The sequence below is a fragment of the Numida meleagris genome, chromosome 9 (genome assembly GCF_002078875.1).
Source record: "Numida meleagris isolate 19003 breed g44 Domestic line chromosome 9, NumMel1.0, whole genome shotgun sequence".
In the NCBI taxonomy this organism is placed as follows: Eukaryota; Metazoa; Chordata; class Aves; order Galliformes; family Numididae; genus Numida; species Numida meleagris.
This window is the reverse complement of record NC_034417.1, coordinates 17,505,995-17,526,645: the sequence shown is the minus strand read 5'-3', so window position 1 is coordinate 17,526,645 and position 20,651 is coordinate 17,505,995. Positions and strand designations below refer to the sequence as shown.

The 20,651-nt window shown below is 51.6% G+C and overlaps 2 protein-coding genes across 12 annotated transcripts in view; one reads left to right on the top strand and one right to left on the bottom strand.

The window, feature by feature from the left end:
• LOC110403519 (gonadotropin-releasing hormone II receptor-like) overlaps positions 1 to 20,603 on the bottom strand; it is a 54,756-nt gene extending 34,153 nt beyond the window's left edge. For 4 of the 10 annotated variants that reach the window (XR_002441698.1, XR_002441699.1, XR_002441697.1 and 1 more), the window contains exons 1-5: positions 13,107 to 13,332; positions 3,187 to 5,382; positions 2,117 to 3,052; positions 737 to 1,239; positions 144 to 345 (exon numbers count right to left, since the gene is read on the bottom strand). Coding sequence is in view for 7 of the 10 variants with exons in the window: in XM_021406799.1 (XP_021262474.1) it covers positions 144 to 345; positions 737 to 1,239; positions 2,117 to 2,129 (718 nt within the window). In the remaining 3 variants the exon portion in view is untranslated. Of the gene's footprint in view, positions 1 to 143; positions 346 to 736; positions 1,240 to 2,116; positions 3,053 to 3,186; positions 5,383 to 13,106; positions 13,333 to 20,466 lie in introns of those variants that run through there. The other 6 variants (XM_021406800.1, XM_021406804.1, XM_021406802.1 and 3 more) reach the window with 6 other exon arrangements.
• Positions 5,400 to 19,384, top strand: CILP (cartilage intermediate layer protein). 2 transcript variants are annotated; one of them, XM_021406772.1, is made up of 9 exons: positions 5,400 to 9,425; positions 10,637 to 10,758; positions 11,359 to 11,442; positions 11,867 to 11,920; positions 13,326 to 13,511; positions 14,525 to 14,839; positions 14,922 to 15,030; positions 15,962 to 16,119; positions 16,719 to 19,384. In XM_021406772.1, exons 2-9 carry the CDS (start codon positions 10,698 to 10,700, stop codon positions 19,058 to 19,060), a joined length of 3,309 nt encoding a protein of 1,102 aa, XP_021262447.1. In that variant the 5' UTR covers positions 5,400 to 9,425; positions 10,637 to 10,697; the 3' UTR covers positions 19,061 to 19,384. The 2 variants fall into 2 exon arrangements, with proteins under 2 accessions (XP_021262447.1, XP_021262448.1); XM_021406773.1 differs by lacking the exon at positions 11,359 to 11,442.

Below are 20,651 nucleotides of genomic sequence, written 5' to 3'. Positions count from 1 at the left end.
TGCAACTTAAAGCCATTATCTCTCATCGTATCACTAGTCTTTGTTGCCTCTCATTGGGTTGCACTCAAAGGCGTGGGGTGGACCCGGCAAGGCTCAAGCCTAGAGAATCACAGAATCCTGCTGGATCCTAAGGACCTGCTTACTTTTGTTGATCTTTAGCTGCTTACTGATCTCCCAAATGATTCGGACGTAGCAAACAATCATGATGCTCAGGGGGGTGATATAGAGGGTGGTGAAGGTGAACATGTTGTAGATGGTTTCTTCCCAGTGTGCTCGGAAGCTGCCATGAGTAACGCACTGTGTGAAGTTCCCTCCCGGGACTGTGTGCAGGTGGAAGAGAAACAGCTGAAATCAAGAACCAAATCACAACTCAGAGAAGATCTCGGGCAGGATGCTGCATCCAGGCAGTGCTTGGGGCCATGCATGCAGCTCCATGCAATTCACTTGGATCATGTTGCTGCCACCAGAGAGCAGAGATCAGTGCCTGCCCCTCCATTCCCCTTGGGAGGAAGCTGGAGGCTGCCATGAGGAGGCTCTAGGCCACCGTAAGGCTTCCTCTCAGCCTCCTCTTCTCTGGGCCGAACAAACCAAGGGACCTCAACCACTCCTCAGTGCACCCAACACAGCAAAGCCAATCTGGCCATGGTGGAACCATGGATTGGGATGGACTTGTTGCTGAAGCCCTTCTCCAACCCAACCAGCGTGGTAACCCCACGAGGAAGGCAGGCAGCCCTACCTGGGGTGACGCTAGCAGCACACTGCCCAGCCATGCAGCACGCAGCAGCAGCCCATTGCGACGTCGGGCACGGGCGAAGGGCCGGAGGATGGCAGCATGCCGGTCCAGGCTGATGACCACCAGCACCAGGGCAGCCGCATACATGGCAAAGAGCTTGAGGAAGTTGAGGAGCTTGCAGGAAAGGTCTCCGCCATACCACTGCACCGTCACATTCCATGCCGCGTCCAAGGGCATCACTGCCACTGTTACCAGCAGGTCGGCCAGCGCCAGGCTGAGGATCAGCGGCCGCACGTGGCACTTCCTCCTCTTCCTCAGCAGGCTGCCCAGCACTGCCGTGTTGCTGCACACTGCCAGCAAGAAGAAGATGGCTGTGATGGCCACACGCACCCTCGCTGCCTGCGTGAACCGGGGCTCGACCCAGCGCTCTGGGCAGTGAGCGGCCGAGGTGTTGGTGTCCCCCTCCGTGGTGGGGTGGTGGGGTGGTCCAGCTTCAACTAAAGCAGCTGGTAATTAGAGAGAGATCATAGAATTATTAAGGTTGGAAAGACCAATACGATCATCCTGTCCAACCATCAACCCATGCCTGTGAGTGCTCTAGATCACGTCACTCAGTGTGACATCTACCCTTAGATGGGAAGAAGGTGGGATGTGCAGTTTGGCAGCAGTCAGCCCTAGCTGCCCACTGCCCATTCATGTGATGCCCATTTGGGCTGCCCATGTGCCCTTCCCCGCTCCTGCTCAGCTCCCTGTAGCTATAGCAATCGCTTGCCCAGATGTATTTTTAGCTTTTTGCAAGGCAGTAGAGCAGCTGGGGAGTGGTGGCTGTGGCCATGAGACCAGCACCTGGCCCGGCACGTCCTTCCTTCACAAGTAGATTTCATCCTTTTAAAAACCCCCACAGTGCTTCCCATTAGCAAGTTAATGCTTAATGGTCTGCCTCCATCCCCAGTGCCGGGTCCCCTGTGCCCAGCTGACGAGCACCCGTGGTTTGATCTAATTGCCCCTTTATTTCCAAGCACAACCAGCTTGGGGACAGCTTGCATTTCAAGGGCAAATGCTCCCAGCTCTCACACACACAAGCATTAACTCTCCTCACTGCCAGGAGGTCTCTGAGCATCCTGAGAGCCTTCTGGTTGCCAATACCCAATTAATTCATTCCCCACCTTGAAACAAGCTGCAGAGACCCAACCTGTTCCCCCAGGCAACCAGTCCATCCCACCCAATGTGCCCATGGGAGGGAGACACCGATGCCCTCCTCCGATCCCTTCACTGCATCCATCCCCTCCCTCCCCAATGCCCAAAAAGCAAGCAGAGAAAAGAAAAAGCAGTACAAAAGCCATTGCTGTCCATGTGGATTTGTCCCAGCAGATGGGGACGTACCTGGCGCACACATGCCCTGAAGCGAAGAGAAATGCTGCCCGTCCCCACAGCAAGCCAGGCAGCTCCAGGGCTGAGCATCCGTGGGTCTGCACAGCCGGCAGCTCCACTGCTATGAGCAGAGGCATACGCAGCCGCTGGCATCTGGAGAAGGCAACGCCGACGCAAACATCCCCTGCAGCAAACCCAGAGGTGGGCACCCCTGCCCTCCTGGCTTAACGAGCTGTCTGCTTCTAGTCCTAATGAGCCGGCCGTGAGAGTGGAGCAAGAAGTGGCCAGCGCTCAGGATGTTGTCTCTGGTGTTGCGGCCAAACGTGGCCCCATAGGGGACCAGTGCCAGCACACACCGCATCGGTTTTCTATAAATACAGGGAAATGAGTTAATTATTGCCGGGGTTGGCGATGAGCATCCTGTTGCTCAGACAACCGGGAGCTCGCAGCCTACATGGGCACGTGCGCACCCAGCGATGCTCTGGGTCCGGCCGGGTCCATGTGAGCCCAGAGGTGAGCTCAGGTGGAGATGCCATAAGAAGGGATTAAACTCTGAGAGGAACTTGGGTCATGTTGCTGCTATAATAAATAAACTCATTTTTTTCCCTTTTCCCAATTCCCACCTCATTATTTTTTGTGTTTACTTCAGCATTTTAGCGGTAGGTGGACTAGACAATATTAGAGGTCTTTTCCAACCTTAATGATTCTATGATGATTCTATGATCACACAAAGCCCCCAGAGTGGACAAAAAGCTTGTGGGGGCTTAAAAACCAAAAGGCTGGGGCTTGTTTCCCCTCTCTGTGGTTTAAGACTCATAGTGCCTTACCATGACAGAGGGTGGCTCACCCGGGGCTTTGGGTAAAGGCAGCATGTGGCAGAGCCCTGAGACCCAGGGCACACACAGCCCTTATGGGACCACATCCAGCATCCTACACCTTGCATCACTTCTGCATCCAAAGGGAAAGAGAAAATCAGAGCCATCCCCAAAATGCCAGCCCACGGGGATGGAGGGACCTTGTCCCCAAGGGGCCAAAGCCACGGTGGGCAGGGTGGGAGGAGATGGTCCCCACTGGCTCTTTACCTGGCATGGACATCCATGGGGAGAGACCACTCCTGGGGCAGAAGAAAGCACTGAAAGCACACAGGAATTGGGTGGGAGCTCACTCATGACAGCAGCCTTCTCTGGTTAAAGCGGAGAGGAATGCAGCCCCACATCTTGATTTTTCCTTTCACTTAGCTCTTTGCACCTGCACTAAGGCAATTAAATAGTGGGTCAGGAATGCATTCCCTGTTTGTCCTCCCTCCTGGCCGGCTGCCTCTTGTCTGGAAATGTCCTCCCGACCCCAAACGCATGACGCAAGAGAGGGACAGGATTTTTCCTGGGAACCATCCGCCTCACTCATGCCACAACAAAGGCTTTGGTCCCTGTTCAGAGAGGATTTTTGCAGCATGCCATCACACAACCATGTCCTGGGCATGCATTACTAATAAGACTTATTTTAAGGGTGTGGTCCCTTGTTAAAATGACTATTTTTCCCCAATTTTTTTTTTTTTTTTTTTGCAAAGTAGACCTCCTGTGTTTTCTTTTTGTTGTTGCTGCTCCTCTCCCTGAAGGTCAGCTGCCTGCTGAGCGCTGGTTTAACCATCACGTTGTTGGGCAGCAGGACTGGGAAGCAGCACTGCTGGGCTGTTCCCATACAGCCCCCACCGGGCTGGGACGCTGTCCTGGGACCCACCAGGAGCACGGGGTCACCTGCAGCAAAAGCGCAGCTGCAGCACGTTTTGCATTGCACGTCCCATACAAACTGGGGTCTCGCAGACCCTCATTCCCTGCCCCTGTGCAGGTGCTTTTGGCATCCCCAAATCCCTGTTTGCTCAGAGAGCCTCATCCTTCAGAGTCTCAGATGCAGACATTTTTCTTCTGATTCTTCTTTTCCTCCTCCAAGCCCTGAATTGTCTCCGGAGCTGCTCGTCCAAGGAAATTCTTGTCTCATACTGGACTTGAAACAGAAAGTCTAGTCAGGGACATCTGACATGCAGTGTTTTTGTGAGTAAATACCAGTGTCCATGAAGTCATTTCCCGGGGTTAGAGATGAGCTCAGCCCTGGAATGGCTTCTGTTCTTCCCCAAAGTCCACAGCAGACAGTGCGTGGCTCCCTACTCTCCTCCTGCTCACTAAAAACAGCACTGGGGCAGTGCATCACGCTCAGTTTGCAGAAATATTCACAACAGAAAGCAGCAAGGGGGTGCAGGACACCTGGGAGCCCCTCTGCAAGGGGTGGATCAATATATACATTGGGTGTGACTGTGGCAAAACCACAGAGCAAGAGGGCTGTACCCGACGGGGTGCACATGGCTGTTCCTAGATATCTTTATGGCTTCTTTGGTGTGCTTCTTTGTGCAGTAATGCCCTGTTTCTGGATGCCGCAGCACTCAGACCCTTCTTTAAGCGTGTCATGCCTCTAGTACTGAGAAAAACGTGTTCTCGATGCTCAGACCCATTGCAATGGTTGAGTTTTGGCAGCCTGGTGCTGCTGAGCTCAGCGAGCCATGGTCAGTCACTCCTAGCAATGTCCACAGGGGGCTGGGAAGGACAAGAGAAAGGTGAGCAGGATGACAAGGAGGATGCTCTCCCCTCTCACCCACCCTTCCTTGTCCCTAAACTGGATGAGAAGGGTGAGTTGGTCTCCCTAGAACAAACCTCGAGGTGCAGTCCATCGGCACATGGCTTTGGTGACCTGCCCAGAGACCTTGCTGCCCGACCCGGGTATTTTTCTTGAGCTGGAACAAGTGATGAAATCCAAATGTTTTCATTGTGACTAACCTACGGAAGCGAACAATTTTGCTCTTGGTTTTGGATGGGTTTTGGTGGCTCTCCTTGTCCTTGCCTTCCGTGCCCTCTTTCATCTGTCCTATTTTTACTCTTTGCTTCCGTCATCTCCCGGCCTCTTCCCGCTGGCCATGCACATCACACTCCCTCCTCTCTCCCATGCTCCCAAGGGTTTTTGGACCCAAATCTGATGTTTCTTACGGGAAAAGCTGTATCCGCAGGATGGAGCCGAGCCACAGAACTCACCACAGCCTCCTCTATCCCTCCTAGGGAGGACAAGGTGCCGCTTTTTCGGGGGTTGCCATCTGCAAATCCATTCCCAGAAGGCATTGTGGGTTATCCAGACGTTGCCAAAGAGCAGCTCTTGGCTTGATGCTCCAGTTCATGAAATCCTGATAGTTCTTTGCCAGCATCAATCAGCTGCCACCCTCTCTGCCTTAACCTGATCTAGAGGGAAAAATGGAACAGGAAAAATTGCAAGTGAAACAAAGGCCACCACTCCATCACCTTCCTCCAGCTCTGCGTGCATCTGAGCCTGCAGCAATTGCCTGTAAATAAGAGCAATAAATTATGGATTTCCTCAGGACTAATTAATTGCCCAAGCCAACACAGGACGATCTTTGTCCACTAAGCAGCAAAACCAAACATTTGGAGGGCTGCAGGTTGGAGCTCTGCTACTGCCCTTCCGCTGTGTGTTAAATGTCCCCATTCAGCGCCATCCAAGTGTGGTCCCATCGCACCCTGCCCAGCGTTGACCTCTGGATCGCACCGACCCGGTGCCGCTCTCGCTGCAGGTGCAGGACAGGAAGGTGCTGGCTGGGACGTGCAGTACTCAGAGGGCTTGGAAGGGCCACGGTTCAGTGGGCATGGTGGTGATGGGTCAGTGGCTGGACTTGGTGATCTCTTCCAACCTTAATGATTCAATGACTCTATGACTCCATGAAACAGTGACCGTGTCTTGTGGTGTTGAGATGAGCCATGCTCAGCAATGTAATTACAAAGGGATTTTCTATTGAGACTTTCTCGTGCTCTTGGAGCATCCCCCATCTCATCTCTTTGGAGGTATGATGGGGAAGGAGTGAGCTCAGTGGGACACATCAGGAGAAACAAACTAGGGGACCCTCTTGACCCCAAGGCCACCACGTTGTGCCCATTCTGCAGTGCTTCCTGCTCCCGTTTCCCAAATGTGAGTGGATTCCCTCTCCATGGAGATATTCAAGGTCAGGCTGGACGGGGCTCTGAGCCACCTGATTGAGCTATAGATCTTAGGTTGGAAGGGACCTCAAAGCCCACCCCGCCCCAACTCCTGCCATGGGCCGGGTGTCCCCAACAGCTCAGGCTGTCCAGAACCCCATCCAACCTAGCCTTGAGCACCTGCAGGGATGGGGCATCCACAACTTCTCGGGGCAGCAGTGCCATGGCCTCACCGGCCTCTGAATAAAGAATTTCTTCCTAACATCTAATGTAAATCTCCCCTGTTTTAGTTTAAAGCCATTTCCCATTGTCCTATCACTTTCAGACCACGTTAAAAGTTGGTCCTCCTCCTTCTTATAAGCTCCCTCCAAGCACTGGAAGGCTGCAGTGAGGTCTCCCCTCACTGAGCCTTCTCTTTTCCAAGCTAAACAAGCCTGGCTCCCAATCTTTCTTCATTTGAGAGGTGCTTCAGCCCTTTGATCATCTTTGCAGCCCTCCTCTGGACCAGAAGATGCCCTTGCTCATTGCAAGGGAGGTTGGACCAGATGACCTTTAAAAGTCCCTTCCAACACAAACAATTCTAAGACTCTATTCTATCAGTGCTGCAGGTGGAGCCTGCACCATGGGTTCATCCCCTAAGTGAATCCTTCCAGGGGGAAACACCAGATCGCTCCTTCTCTCCCAGCCACAGCCCATAAATCCTCATCCGTGCAATAAAAACAAACTCCAGTAGTTCCTTCCCTGGGCTCTTTCCCAAAGCTTTTAGGCAGCTGGAGTTTGCTTTTGTGCTGATGAAGCCGTGGAGGAGGGCTTAAGCGAAACAATATTGTGGCAGCTGAGAGGTCTGCTGGTGGTTGTTCAAACCTCAGTGCTTCAGCCAGGGACTAGCAACACCTCCAGAATTTCATCCAGCCCATAAACAGGGCCGGTCCAAGTCCCAGGATGTCAAAACAGGATTTGAAAACAACAGCTCCAGGTCTGCATCAGCCACCACTGGAGCACCACTGGGAGCCAAGTGCTTAGTGAAATCCCAGCTCCCAGCTCCGAGAACACACAGCCTTCCCCAAAGTGCTTGGGATGGAACAAAGTCATCAATCAGCTATTTTCACTCCAATCTCCGTAAACAGGAGCAAGCCCAGAGACACAGAGCAGAGGAAAAAAAGTGTCAGCTCCTTCTGGTGCCATGGGCAGAGAGGAGTGGAATGTGGCCCCACTGGTCCCTCGTGGACCTCACAGGGTGCAAATCCCACTGACCCCCAGTGCAGTGCGGTGATTTCGGTGACAGTCACTGCGTTGGTGTTGTATTGGACAGGGGGGGAGGCACAGCCAGCTGGGTGAGCATCATGGCCATGTTTTCCCCTGGTTTGAGCAAGACAAGAGCGATGGACACATCCTATGAAGGAGCATGGAGAGGGAGGTGGGGTCCCACTGCCCATATCATGACCCTCGTGCACTATCACATCTTGGCACTGGGTTGGGAGAAAGCATTCAGCATGGCAGCGTTCCCATTAATACACTATTGTTTTCTAATTACACATCGGTGAGCAAATCATGGAAAAAAGTCTGTAAGAGTTGGCGGGGCCTCCCAGGGCTCATCACGATGTGGGGCGGGAGGGAGACGAGGCTTCTCCAGCCCTTGGCCTTGTGCAGGGAAATGCCAGCAATGGATAAGCAGATCATAGAATCATTAAGGTTGGAAAAGACCTCCAAGATCATCCAGTCCACCTACCACCAGTATTACCCACTACACCATGTCCCTAAGTACCACATCTACACATGCGAGCAGCATCCTTCCCCATGGCCACGGGCAGCATCCTGCCTCCCCCCAGGCATCCCTGGGCTGTGTTCAGCCCAAGTTCACACCAAGGCAACCCCTGACCTGGCTGCTCCTTGCCTGCTGGATAAACATTCTGCCACTTCTTGGCAAATCCCAGCTTGTTTTCTTCTTTTGCCTCGTAAACAGAAACAGGAGTCAGCACTGGGCACCACCAATTAGTTTTTATGTGACACTGATCAATGTCCTCCTGCACTGCTCTCTCTGGCAGCGGGGCTGGGAGGGATTACTAAGAGGGCAGCCCGTCCTTGCCGTCCCCATCCTGTTCCTGTCCATAGCTGAATGCACACTCCATGTTGTGCTGTGCTTCAGTAGGTATGGCCCCACGGGAGTACGTGCTTGCACATGGCTCCAAACTTCCTTTTGCAGAGTTTTATGGGGGGCTCTTATCAGGGGCTTTGCTGGTTGTCCCCACGGCTCAAGTGAGATGTGGGCACACTGACTTGCAAGGAGGGTCCCAGCAGAATGGCATCCTGCCCCTGCAGCTCTGCGCTGCTCCACACCATCAGAGAATCACAGAATATCCTGAGCTGAAAAGAACCTGCTGGGACCAACTCCTGTCTCCACACAGGATCACCCCCAAAACATAGATTCACTAAGGCTGAAAAAGACCGCTGAGATCCCCAAGTCCAACACCAGCTCACCCCAAACCATGCCCACTGACCCTGTCCCTCAGCACCGTATCTCCATGGTTCTGGAACACCTCCAGGGACGGTGACCCCACCACTCCTCGGGCAGCCTGTGCCAGTGCATCACCTCTCTTTCCAAACTCTACTCCTGAGAGCGGTGTCCTAGCGCTCCCTGAGCTCTGGGAGCTTGGGGCTGTGCCCTGGGGAGCATTCCATGCCCACCGCCCTCTGGGGCAGAACCTTCTCCTGATACCCCACGGGGTCCGAGCAAGCATCTGGCCACGTCCCATGTCCCCAGGACACCTCAATGTACCCCAAATGTGGGAAGCCCTTGGGCACTGGGGGGCACCACCTTGTCCCCAACCAGGTGAGAGCCCCAGAGCATCCTCATTGCAGCACCTGTGGGATATCCCATAAAATCTGCCACCGCCATCCATTTGGGGACCCAATCCAGAGCATCCCCCGCAGCACAGCCTGATGACACTGCCAGCTCAGCGTCCCCGACTTGGCCACGACCCCAAAGCCCCACTCCCGCAGGGCAGCCCCGCAGCCCAGCCCCGTGTTTACCATCACCTCGCCGAGGGATTATTCCGCCGGCGCTTTCCTCGCCCGCCCGGCCCGCTGCAGCCCGTGGCACAGTGCCATCCCGGAGCCTCACGCCGCGCTATATAAGCGCTCTCTCCGCTCGGGCTGCGGGAACCGCGCGCTTCGCAGGCAGCACTGAGCCCCGGGGAAACCACGGCTCCGCAAATCCCTTCGGCTGCTCCCAGCCCACGCACCCCAGAACAAGAGGACGGCACTCTCCTTCGTTGGGGGTTTTATGGTTTTTGTAGGTAAGAGAAAAAGAATCTAAAGAATCACGCTAAGTTTTTCCTTCCTCCGCAGCAGGCATTACATAACTTTGCTGGGTAATTAAGGCGGCGTAATTACAAGTGGCTGTGATTGAGGGCGAAGTGGGAATCATCGCTGCGCTGCGGGAGGCTGCTTGGCGTCCCCAGCCATCCCATTGCAACGGCACCAAATGGGATTCGCACGGGGTGCAGAGCAGGGTTTGGGGAGGATGGAACTCCATTCCTGCACTCCGTCCTGCAGCGCTCTGGGACGGAGCCCCGGGTGGGGGGAACATGTCCCAGCATCCGTATGAAACCCCGGATGAGTTGCAGCCGGATCCCAAAATAGCCCTCGAGTGGGAACGGGGCTTTCCGCCTGCATGCGTTTCTCCTGGTTATTGTCTGGCTGCGAGTTCGTGACCCCGCCGTAAGCCCACAAAATCCCGCTCATGTGTTGCTCGTTATTTGTGCTTGACTGGGATTCGCTGAGCTGTAATCAAAGTATTTCCTATTCCCATAGCACCCATTCTTGGGGAGCTTTGTTAGTTAGAAGCAGCAACAGTTTTGCTGCTTGCAGCCTTGGGTTGGGGGTAAACTGAGGCACTGAGCAGCTACGGCAGTATAGAATCACAGAATACCGCAATTATCCCCCAAATTCATTATTTGTGGTGCACAACATAATGCACCCATAACTGCAGCGGGGTCACTGAGCAAAGGCTGCTCAAAACCTAGGCACCCCAATGCTCAAAGCCCCAGGGCTATGTGATGGAAAAAAAGGACTACTTCTGGCTGCTTGCTGACAATCACAGCAAGAGCTTGGCTTCTGCATGGGGTTTTACGCTCTCGGCTTTGCCTGTGAGCCTTCCCCTTCCCAGGGGCTCTGAGCCCAGGCTGTGGGCAGAGGGACGGGGGCTGAGGCTCTGCAGAAGCACTTATCCTGAAAAGGGCCTGGTAAGGAGATGTCATTACAAAGTGCTCCTCTGCAGAATAGATTTGGAGTGGGGATGGGATGCCATGGCAAAGAGCAGCAGGTTATGGTGCCTCCACCGTAGGGGAACAAAGGGGTGGGAGCTGCTGCAATGGGATGACCTCTGAGTGAGATTTCTGCAGTGGAAATGGGGTGATGTTGGGTGACAACCAGGGAGGGAGGTTGGGCACCCACTGGGAGCAGCATCCCACAGGTGGGATGTGACACAACTGGTTTGTCCCCATAGGTCTGGGGGACGTGGGACAGCTCCAGGTCCTTGAGGAAGCTCCCAGCCACCTCTGGACACGATGCTGGTCACCGCAAGAGGATGGGTTCTGCTGCTGCTGCTGGGAGCCACGGCCAGCTCAGGTGAAGGTCCAGCACTGGTATCCCCAAACATGGCTTTGACATTGTTCAGTGGGCACAGTGGTGACGGGTTGATGGTTGGACTTGATGATCTCAGTGATCTTTTCCAACCTTAAGGATTCTAGGAAAGCAGCGGACATGGCAAGGGCAGAGTGCACATCTCCAGGATGTGCAGGGCCCACTTTGCTTAGATGGGTTTTGCAGAGCAGGGTGCCTACAGGCTGTTTGGATTTGTTTCTGAGGCTATAGAGGAATTTCACCCTGAAGGGCTCTGGCTACAAGCCCTGAGAGGGCCCAGACCCCTGCCCTGCACAGGGCAGCCCTGGGCTCAGCTCCCCGGGTTAACCCAAGCTCATCCCCTTATTGGATTTGTTCCTCCCCCATGCAGGGAGAGGGGGGATGCATCTTATACCTCCAGATATAGAAAGATGTTTTGGCCACAGCTGCTCCAACACAGAGGGCAGTGAGCCCAAAATGCAGCGGGGCCAGGGGAAATCCCAGCAGGAGGGACGCGGAGCACAGCCAAACCATGCCTGACCACTCACATCCAATTATATTATTAATAATAATCTATTTTAATCTCTAATTTCTTGACCCCCTTAGGTCAAAGGCTTGTGAGACAAGGCCTTGGCAGGATCCAGATAGGACAGAAAACCTTCAGACCAATAGTGATGCTCAGCCTAGAGGGTGAGTTACGTTCCACCCCGATGGCTTCCCCTCACAGGGACATCTTTTATTCTTGCAGCCATAATTTCAAACTGAATCAATTCATTGGAGTAGATGGGACATTGAGACAATGGAACAAATAGCGCTGACCCCGCACCCTCTGGGGTTGGGGCTCTCGCTGACACACACCACTGGCTCCAATCCTGGAAAGCTGAAGGTCAACTGCGTGACCACAGCTTGTCCTTGGAGTCACGGGGTGAGGACAGCGGTGTTGTGGGTTACACCCAGCAAAACAGAGGTTTGGGCCACAGCAATTAGAAAACAAGACGTCTGCCTTTCACTGCGATGAACCACAAACTCAGTCTTTACCTCTGGGAGTGGGTCTACAAGACCTCCACGAGCTGAGCATGCAGCGAGGGTCATTCCACACATCCTCTGCCCGCAGGTACAAGGAGCAGCTCCCGCCGGATGGACCCGATCTTCACCAGCGCCAGACGCAGTATGTCCTGCATCCCTACATCGCTCCCAGCACAACCCTTGGCTTCTTCCCACCCTCTGCTTTCTGCTTTTCCCACTGTCAAGGTGCTATCTGGAGCCATGGGCCTCCCCTCCATCTTTCTTACCATCACCAGCCCTGCAGATTCAAGCAGCTGATCGCAAATGAAGCTAGGCAGAGCTGTAAAGGGCCGTACAGAAAACCCACTTTAATCTGTTGCACATTGAATGCTTGCTTGGGGCAAAGAGAGACAGCATTTCTGAGTGAGCTCCTAGCAAGAGACTGCGTCTCCAAGTGCACCTCCTTCCCCATCCCCTCTAAATCACTCCAAATTATTAAATAACGTCTATTGACGTACCAGTGGAAATGCTGAACTGGAGAAGTCAGTGTGCCAACAGACTAAGAATTCACCCAGCTAAGCCAAGCACTTGCTTCAAACCAGACATCACGCTGCTGCTATCATTTTAAGCTGTCTTTTCCAGCCACAAAATCCCCTTTAAACACCTGCTTGTGGAAGCCAGGGCCTCATTTTCAAACTCTGCTATTCCAACAGTTCAGCCACGACCCTGCCTGCCTCTCGGCAGGCATAACTTGCCCTGGCTTACAGTGAGTACAGGTGTGGGAGATGGCGTGGTGCGTGCACGCATCTCCAGGAGATCTCATTTTTAGAGCGTTTAGTCACCAGCACATCTTCGTAAACATCATTAGAACATTTAAAAATAAACCCAAACCACAGGATGGGGGTGGATCTCACCCATTCAAACAGCTTAAATTAATTACGTCCATTAGACTTTTAAAGGAATTCCTTGGAACATCCAACCGCACGCTCAGCTCCCAATAAACCTCTTTCTGTTTGACAAAACAGCAGGTCCCCAGCATGCTCAGTAGCATCTCAGCCTTCTGTTCTGTACACAGCAAAGCTTGTGCTCCCAACAGGACACACGCTTCCCCTATAGAGAACAGATGCTGAAGTAGGGTTAAAGACACCCAGCACAACCATACCAACAATAGCACCCTTCTTTGTTGCTTTTTTTGTTTAACCACATGCGAGCGCTGCCCCTCAGACAGCACTTAAATGACAATGTGGGTTTGATTTCCTCTAAGCCAAAGTTATTCAAGACCAATTCTATGATTCCATGATGATTCTATGACTAAGCGTGAGCTGCTGCACTCTGCCCCTTGGGCTTACCTTAATTGCCCTGAATTCGGGGAATGATGTCCGAAGCATTCAGGTGCCTTCATGTGCTTTATTTCCCAGCTCCCTCAACATGCTTTGAGTTTGTGGTGCATAATATCCAAATACAAACTCATAGTCTGAGCCGTGTAGAAGCTGCATGGAAAATGCTTTCTTTGGGGCAGCCCTGTGTCGGATGTGCGTCTCAGTAACACCCCAATGATGTCATTCAAGCTCTTCTGGTGCAAGATCCCAGAAAGTTTCTGTCTCCGTGGTCGAAATGGAGCGAGTGCTCAGGGAAGTGTGGCCAAACCGGTGTGCAGAAGCGGACCCGATCCTGCCTGGCGGATCGCCTCTGGGGCGTGCACTGTAACGAAGTAATGGAGGAAGGACGGCTCTGCATCGGACACGTTTGCTCAGGTGCTCACATTACCTCACCTATGTCCTGATCTCACTCCCACATAGGCTTTTTACTCCCCTCGCAGCCATGTTACCACATTTCTCCTCCTTGCCAGAGTTCTGAGCGCTGCCTGCAGCCAGTCCCTGGAAGAAGTTACAGCAGCTTGTAATTAATGATATTACTCATACATTCCCCTTTTAAACCAATCACTCTGAAAATAGCCTGTGTTTCCTCCAGGAAAGTTGTTACAGGTTTTTCTCTGATTTCTTTTATTTATTTCCAGCGATGAAAAGATTATCACGCAGCTGCTGTAGGGGGAGGCTCTGTGATGGTAAAGGGAGCATCCTTGTAAATGGAAAGAAACGGGGATTATGTAGGATTAATTGCTATAGGTAAGAAAACGTCACAGAATCACTCTCTGGGAGACCACTCGTTGGACTCATCAGATAATACTTGTTCAACAGTTAGGCTACTAGGACAAGCCAGGATGCTGCTGAATAAGAGAGGCAGCTTTTAAGACAAACCAACGCCATGGGATTTGGGCACTGGTTGGCAACAGGAATCCACGAATCCGAATGCCTTCAGCTTTGTAATTTTGCCAGGGTTCAGCTCACATGCAGATCTGGATTCAAACTTCCCTGAAATTCAGCCTTTCAGGGATGGGAACTAGGAGTTCAAGAAACATTTAGATATAGCGTTGAGAGACACGGTTTAGTGGGGTTATTGGTGGCAGGTGGATGGTTGGACTGGATGTTCTTGTAGGTCTTTTCCAACCTAGCTAATTCTATGATTCTAAGTTGCTAGCTGTAATGATATCCACATGGCTGCTTTCTACTAATTACGAGGCTCAGCACTCCATCAAACCCATGTTTCTAATACACAGCTGCTGATAATCTCTAGAAATATATTTTGGATACAATCTATTCCTTATGCAGTATCTGCCTTATTGCATCTAAATGGAAAGCAAGCGTGAGGCCGTGCTGGGAGCGTGGCGGGGCCTCGGGCTGCTTTCTGACCCACCTGCCTCCCCCAGCCTGCAACATCACCTGCCCCATGGGCCGCGTGAACGCCGACTGCGACGCGTGCATGTGTGAGGACGTGACCCTGCACGGAAAGGTCTCCTTGGAGGATGGTTCACCAGCAGACAACGCCCGGGTCTACCTGCAAGCCAACAATCTCAAGTTGTTGACAACGGCTGACGATAAGGGCACATTTAGAATTCCTGGGGTCTGTCCTGATGGCAGAAACACCCTTAAGATAAAGAAAGCCAAATACACGACTGCAGCCATCACCGTGCCGGTGACCAACAGGAGGAACCTGGCGCTCCAAGTGCAGCTGAAGAGATCAGGTAGAAATAGAGAGATGGGGAAGCCCAGCACCTCTAAGAGCAATTAACAAGAGTAATGAGGCGGCCTTTTCTCCTCCCGCAGGGAAACCCTATGTTTTCAAGAGCCCTGATGACAAGGCAAGGAGAGAGGGGCAGAGCGTGTCACTCTGCTGCAATGCTGTGGGGACTCCAGCCCCAGATCGCTATCTCTGGTAAGGAACCCCCATTGATCCCACACCACCTGGCAGGAGGGCAGAAAGCTGGAGCAGTGGGCCCAGGGGAACCTCACAAGGCTCAACAAAGCCAAGGGCAAGGTCTTGCACCTGGGTCACAGCAACAGCTGCTATCAATACAAGCTGGGCTATAAAAAAGAAGGGGACAGACTTAAGCAGGGTAATGGTTTCGAACTAAAACAGGGGAGGATTACACTGGATATAAAGAAAAGCTTGTTTATGATAAGGAGTGAGGAACTGGCACAGGCTGCCTAGAGAGGTGGTGGGTGCCCCATCCCTTGGGACACCCAAGGTCAGGCTGGACAGGCTCTGAGCACATGATCGAGCTGTAGGTGTCCATGTTCATTGCAGAGGAGTTGGACTAGATGGCCTTTAAGGGTCCCTTCCAATTCCAATGATTCTCCAAATTTTGTTGAACACACTTGATTTGTACCTCCTGACTTCTCCATAAGCTGGGGTTGTTTTTTGTTGTTGTTGTTTTTGTCAAGCTTAAATACACTGAGAACCCAGCGCTACAAATGATCATTTCCTGCACATTTGCAGAGCTGGCATTTCTCACAGGTGCAGTAATACAATCTGCAGAGGGACTTAATGGAAAAAACACCCAGACAGGAGTTTCAAAAACCTTGGCAGGCATGACTGACAGCTGTGTCTGGAATCAGTTTTAGGGGAAGCCCCTGAAAGAATTTGCAGCCTGACAAGCACCCCATGCAACACAGTGGGGAGATGCTTTTAAGCACAACCACAACTCTGAAAGGGCAGCTCCGGGGATACAGCCGCTTTGTGATATAAGTGGTGAAACTGAGGCAGGAGGTGTGGCAAAATCCACGCAGCCAGGATCTGGGCACTGCTCTGCCCTAGCCATGTGGTCATGTCTCTGTCCCATTAACCAGCTGCCTGTTCCTGGCAGGTACCACAACGGCTCCCTGCTGGATCCTTCCATATATAGATACAAAAACAACCTGATTCTGAAGAACCTGAACAGAGCGCAGGCAGGAGAGTACTTCTGCAAGGCCGTCAGCGATGGGGGTTCAGCGAAGTCCCAACCTGCCACACTTTCTGTAATAGGTAAGAGAAAACATGTGCCATGTGCTCCAAGCAGCTGGGGTGCAGAAAGCAGCGCTCTGAAATTACAACACATGTATCAAAGGGAAGATGCAGGAAAAATATTCAGGCACTATCTTACACACTCATTAGCAGATAAGCCTGAATGCGTTGGTTATCAGCCAGATACTCGCTACAAACCAGAGCTCTGGGTTTCAGACGACCTGCCAAACTTAATCCGCTGGGCACAGTCATTTCTCACTGTAATCACTGCCCAGCGTGTGAATATTTCTGTTTCTTTTTTAAATCCTGGGACCCATTTAGGTCTGTTCATAGTCAAGAAGCCAGGCAGCTGCAGAATGTGTAACTGGTAAGCAGGAGCTGGGACACTCCTGCAAACAGCACTGCTCTTAATCAGGTGCCTTAAATTAAAGCTGAGCACCTGCTGCAGTGTAACAAAGGCCAGATGAATCCAGCTAACCAAAATCCTGCAAACCATCTGTTTTATCGCTGCAAAAACCTCCCTGTGATTGGAAGCAATGTTTAGCTCGGAGGGTTTCAGACCGCATACAGGTAACTGTACAATTATTTCATGCTGCTCATTAAGAAATGCTATTCAACAGGAAAACAAGAGGCAGCCTGCAGCTCCCAGCCCCAAAGCCACCTCATTCGTCTTCCGCACGACTGTTTCCAAAAAGCAACTGACTCATTCTACTATGACGTGGGGAAGTGCCCAGCAAAGACCTGCGTTGGGAAGCTGGATAAGGGACTCCGCTGTAAGGACAACATCTCCTATTGCTGCGGGGTGTCTAAGATGGAGATGAGAGAGATCTTGTGTGATGGATACACGCTCCCCACTAAAGTTGCCGTAGAATGTGGCTGCAAAAAATGCACCGAGACAAAAATAACAGTTCGGGGCAGAGCTACAGCAGTGGATAACGGTGAGCCACTGAGGTTTGGCCACATCTACATGGGGAACAAGAGAGTGAGTATGACTGGCTACAAGGGAACCTTCTCTGTCCACGTCCCACCGGATACTGAGAGACTGGTTCTAACCTTTGTGGATCGGCTGCAGAAGTTTGTGAACACAACAAAAGTTTTGCCATTCAAGGAAAATGGAGGTGCTGTGTTTCATGACATTAAGTTACTACGAAAACAAGCCCCTATTACACTGGAATCCACTGAAACCAGTGTAATTCCTTTGGGTGAGAAGGAAGACGATGATCCAATCGCTGAATTAGAAATCCCTCCTGATTCATTTTACAGGAAGAATGGAGAACCTTACAGAGGTAAAGTGAAAGCCAGCGTGACGTTTCTGGACCCAAGAGAACTCTCAACGGCGCCTGTGACACAAAGTGACCTGAACTTTGTGGATGACGAAGGAGACGTGTTCCCGCTCCGCACGTATGGCATGTTTTCCGTGGACTTCACCGATGAACAAGGAACGGAGACTCTTAATGCAGAGGATGTGAAGGTCCACTTGGACACTGCTCAGGTCAGGATGCCAGAGCACCTACAAGAAATGAAGCTTTGGTCACTGAACCCTGAGACAGGACTATGGGAGGAAGAAGGGGACTTCAACCTGGAGAAAAGCAGACGGCGCAAAAGAGAGGAGCGGACTTTTTTGGTTGGGAACATGGAGATCAAGGAAAGGCGGCTTTTTAACCTGGACGTCCCAGAGAGCAGACGCTGCTACGTCAAAATCCGAGCATACAGAAGTGAGAGATTTCTGCCAAGTGAGCAGATCCAAGGGGTGGTGATTTCTGTTATAAACACGGAGCCAGAACCAGGGTTCTCCTCCAACCCCAGAGCATGGGGCCGTTTTGACAGCGTGGTCACCGGTCCCAATGGCGCTTGTGCACCAGCCTTTTGTGACGAGCAGAACCCAGAGGCCTACGCAGCTTACATTTTGGCAAGCTTGGGGGGTGAAGAACTCGAAGCTGTGCCCTCTGCTCCCAAACTCAATCCTAATGCTATTGGGGTCCCACAGCCATATCTCAACAAGCTCAACTACAGGAGAACAGACCATGAGGACCCTAACACTAAGAAAACAGCATTCAGAATCAACATGGCCAAGCCGAGTCCAAATTCTGCAGATGAGAACAATGGCCCTATTTATGCCTATGAAAACCTGAAAGAATGTGAAGAAGCTCCATACAGTGCTGCTCACTTCAGGTTTTACAGGATAGAGGGAGATCGGTATGACTTCAATACTGTTCCCTTCAGTGAAGACGACCTCATGAGCTGGACCGATGACTACCTGGCATGGTGGCCCAAGCCCATGGAATTTAGGGCCTGCTACATTAAAGTCAAAATTAATGGACCCCAGGAAGTGAACATAAGGTCTCGCAACATGGGTGGGACGCATCCACGCACCATTGGCAAGCTCTACGGTATCAGGGATGTCCGTAGCATTCGGGATCCTCAGCAGCAGGACGTGTCAGCAGCCTGCCTGGAGTTCAAGTGCAGTGGCATGCTCTTCGACCAAGACCGCGTGGACCGCACGCTTGTGAAAGTCATCCCACAAGGCAGCTGTCGCCGGGAGAGCGTTAACAGCATGCTCCATGAGTACCTGGTGAACCACCTCCCCATGGCTACCAACAATGATTCCAGCGAATATACAATGCTGGCACCCCTTGACCCACTGGGGCATAACTACGGCATCTACACCGTCACCGACCAGGACCCAAGGATCGCCAAGGAAATCGCTTTGGGCAGGTGTTTCGATGGCACATCAGATGGCACCTCCAGAACCATGAAGAGCGATATCGGTGTTGCGCTGACTTTCACCTGTTCGGAGAGGAGCGCAGCAGAGCAAAGCTTATTTGAGACCCAGAGGAACTCGGGCCAGCAGTCCATACGGGTACCAGCAAGGGAGAGCCCTGCATACCAAAGGCCGGTGGGAAGCCGCCAGATCACCCAAAGCAGAATCCAGATGAGAGGTCAACGTCCTTCCTCATACTAGAGCTATATAGGAGCCTTGGTAAAGTCACTCACATTTGATTTAACCATAAGTATCTACCTGCAAACAGCTTAATTCCAAGCAGGTAGTTGTCAGTATTTTTGAGACGTGATGCTCCCCCCTCCCCTTTTTTTATTTTTGCATTGCACCAGAAAGGAAAGATATAAGGCCAAAATTGGGAGGCAGTACTTGTAGTGAGTTCCTGCCTTACCAAAAGTGTAAAAAAAAAAAATCTGATATAAAACAACTTCACCTGATAGCCTAAAGGGAAGACTAAACGCACAGTCCAATTAAGTCACATGCATACGACATTTTCCTATTCTGCATCTGCAGATTTTGCCAGCCCAAGTACCTGTACACTAGTTGGTAACATGAAAAGGAATAAACTGATTTCCCCAGACTGAATTCAACTGCAAGGTTTTGTACTTGAAATGTAAGTATTTTATTTATTTCTAGCTTGTTTTAGAATGATTGTATTCAAGCTAAACTACCATCAGCTGCATTTCTAAGAACTCACATGCTTGACAGCACAGAGAAGCCATGTGGATTGTAGGCTCCACGTGGATAAAATGAAAGCTTTCTCTTGCTTCTTGCAGGGTTCTTCTTCTCAAATAATGCTCTACAATAGGGTAGATGAATTTTAAAAAAGTCATTTTGTAATTTTGACAGTGCTGTATTACCTTTGCGTTTGATGTGCCAAAGTAAATAAACCATGCGTAGAGCAGACCAAACAACATCCTACAAAATTTCACTTTTCAATGTGAGACTGATGCTGGGTGTGGGAAAGTGATTTGGTGGGTACCTGCTGCTCCCCTGAGTCCAAGGCTTTGCCACAGAATGCTGCAGTCAGGGAATCAGTCTGCAGTTTGCAAGCAGCACCACATCCACAAGATGCAGAGGGGCAGCAAGTGTTGGGAGATGCAGACAGCAGGTCAGGGCAAGGTACGCCTAGAAGGGAGCAGCAGGGCTCCCAGAGTGGGACAGGACTGGGGGAGGAAAAGTGCTGGAAACCAGTGCTGTAAGGATGACAGAAAAATTAGGCAACACAGAAACACAGATGGCCACAGGAGGGGTCAGACAGTGACCCAACTCCAGGAGCTCTATTAAACGTGTTGCCCTACAAAACCCCACAGCCTCTGTGACACTACTTGTAGAGAGGAATCTGGGACCTCACCAGCACAGAGCACATCCCGTGTTCACACCCAAACACACCCCTGCCAACAAACTTTTTGGAGCAGGTAAACCAACAGGTCTCCAGCACTCAAATCTTCATGGACAGAGATCACAAAAAATGGGCTCTTTAACGAAAACTGACTTGAAACACATGCCCCACTGGACTTCCCTCTCTCCTACCACTCATTCTTCTCCTACATATATGAATACAGTCCTGATACAGGTCTGTCTCTTACCTAGGGCTCATGAAGGGTATGGGGAATCTTTCAACAGCCTTTAGCAACATCTGGAACAGGTTCTCAGGTCTGCCATGGAGCATCTTGGGTATTAAATGCAGAGCTGTGCAGGACTAAATGCCAATGCAGCCTGAACTATGGTTAAAAAAAAACACACACAATAACAACAAACCTTTATAATCTTT

Coding starts and splice junctions, on each gene's coding strand:
- CILP (XM_021406772.1), top strand. CDS start 10,698: ATGCTGGTCACCGCAAGAGGATGGGTTCTGCTGCTGCTGCTGGGAGCC. Junction 11,443..11,866: donor AGTGATGCTCAGCCTAGAGG/GTGAGTTACGTT, acceptor CTCTGCCCGCAG/GTACAAGGAGCAGCTCCCGC. Junction 14,840..14,921: donor AGTGCAGCTGAAGAGATCAG/GTAGAAATAGAG, acceptor CTCCTCCCGCAG/GGAAACCCTATGTTTTCAAG.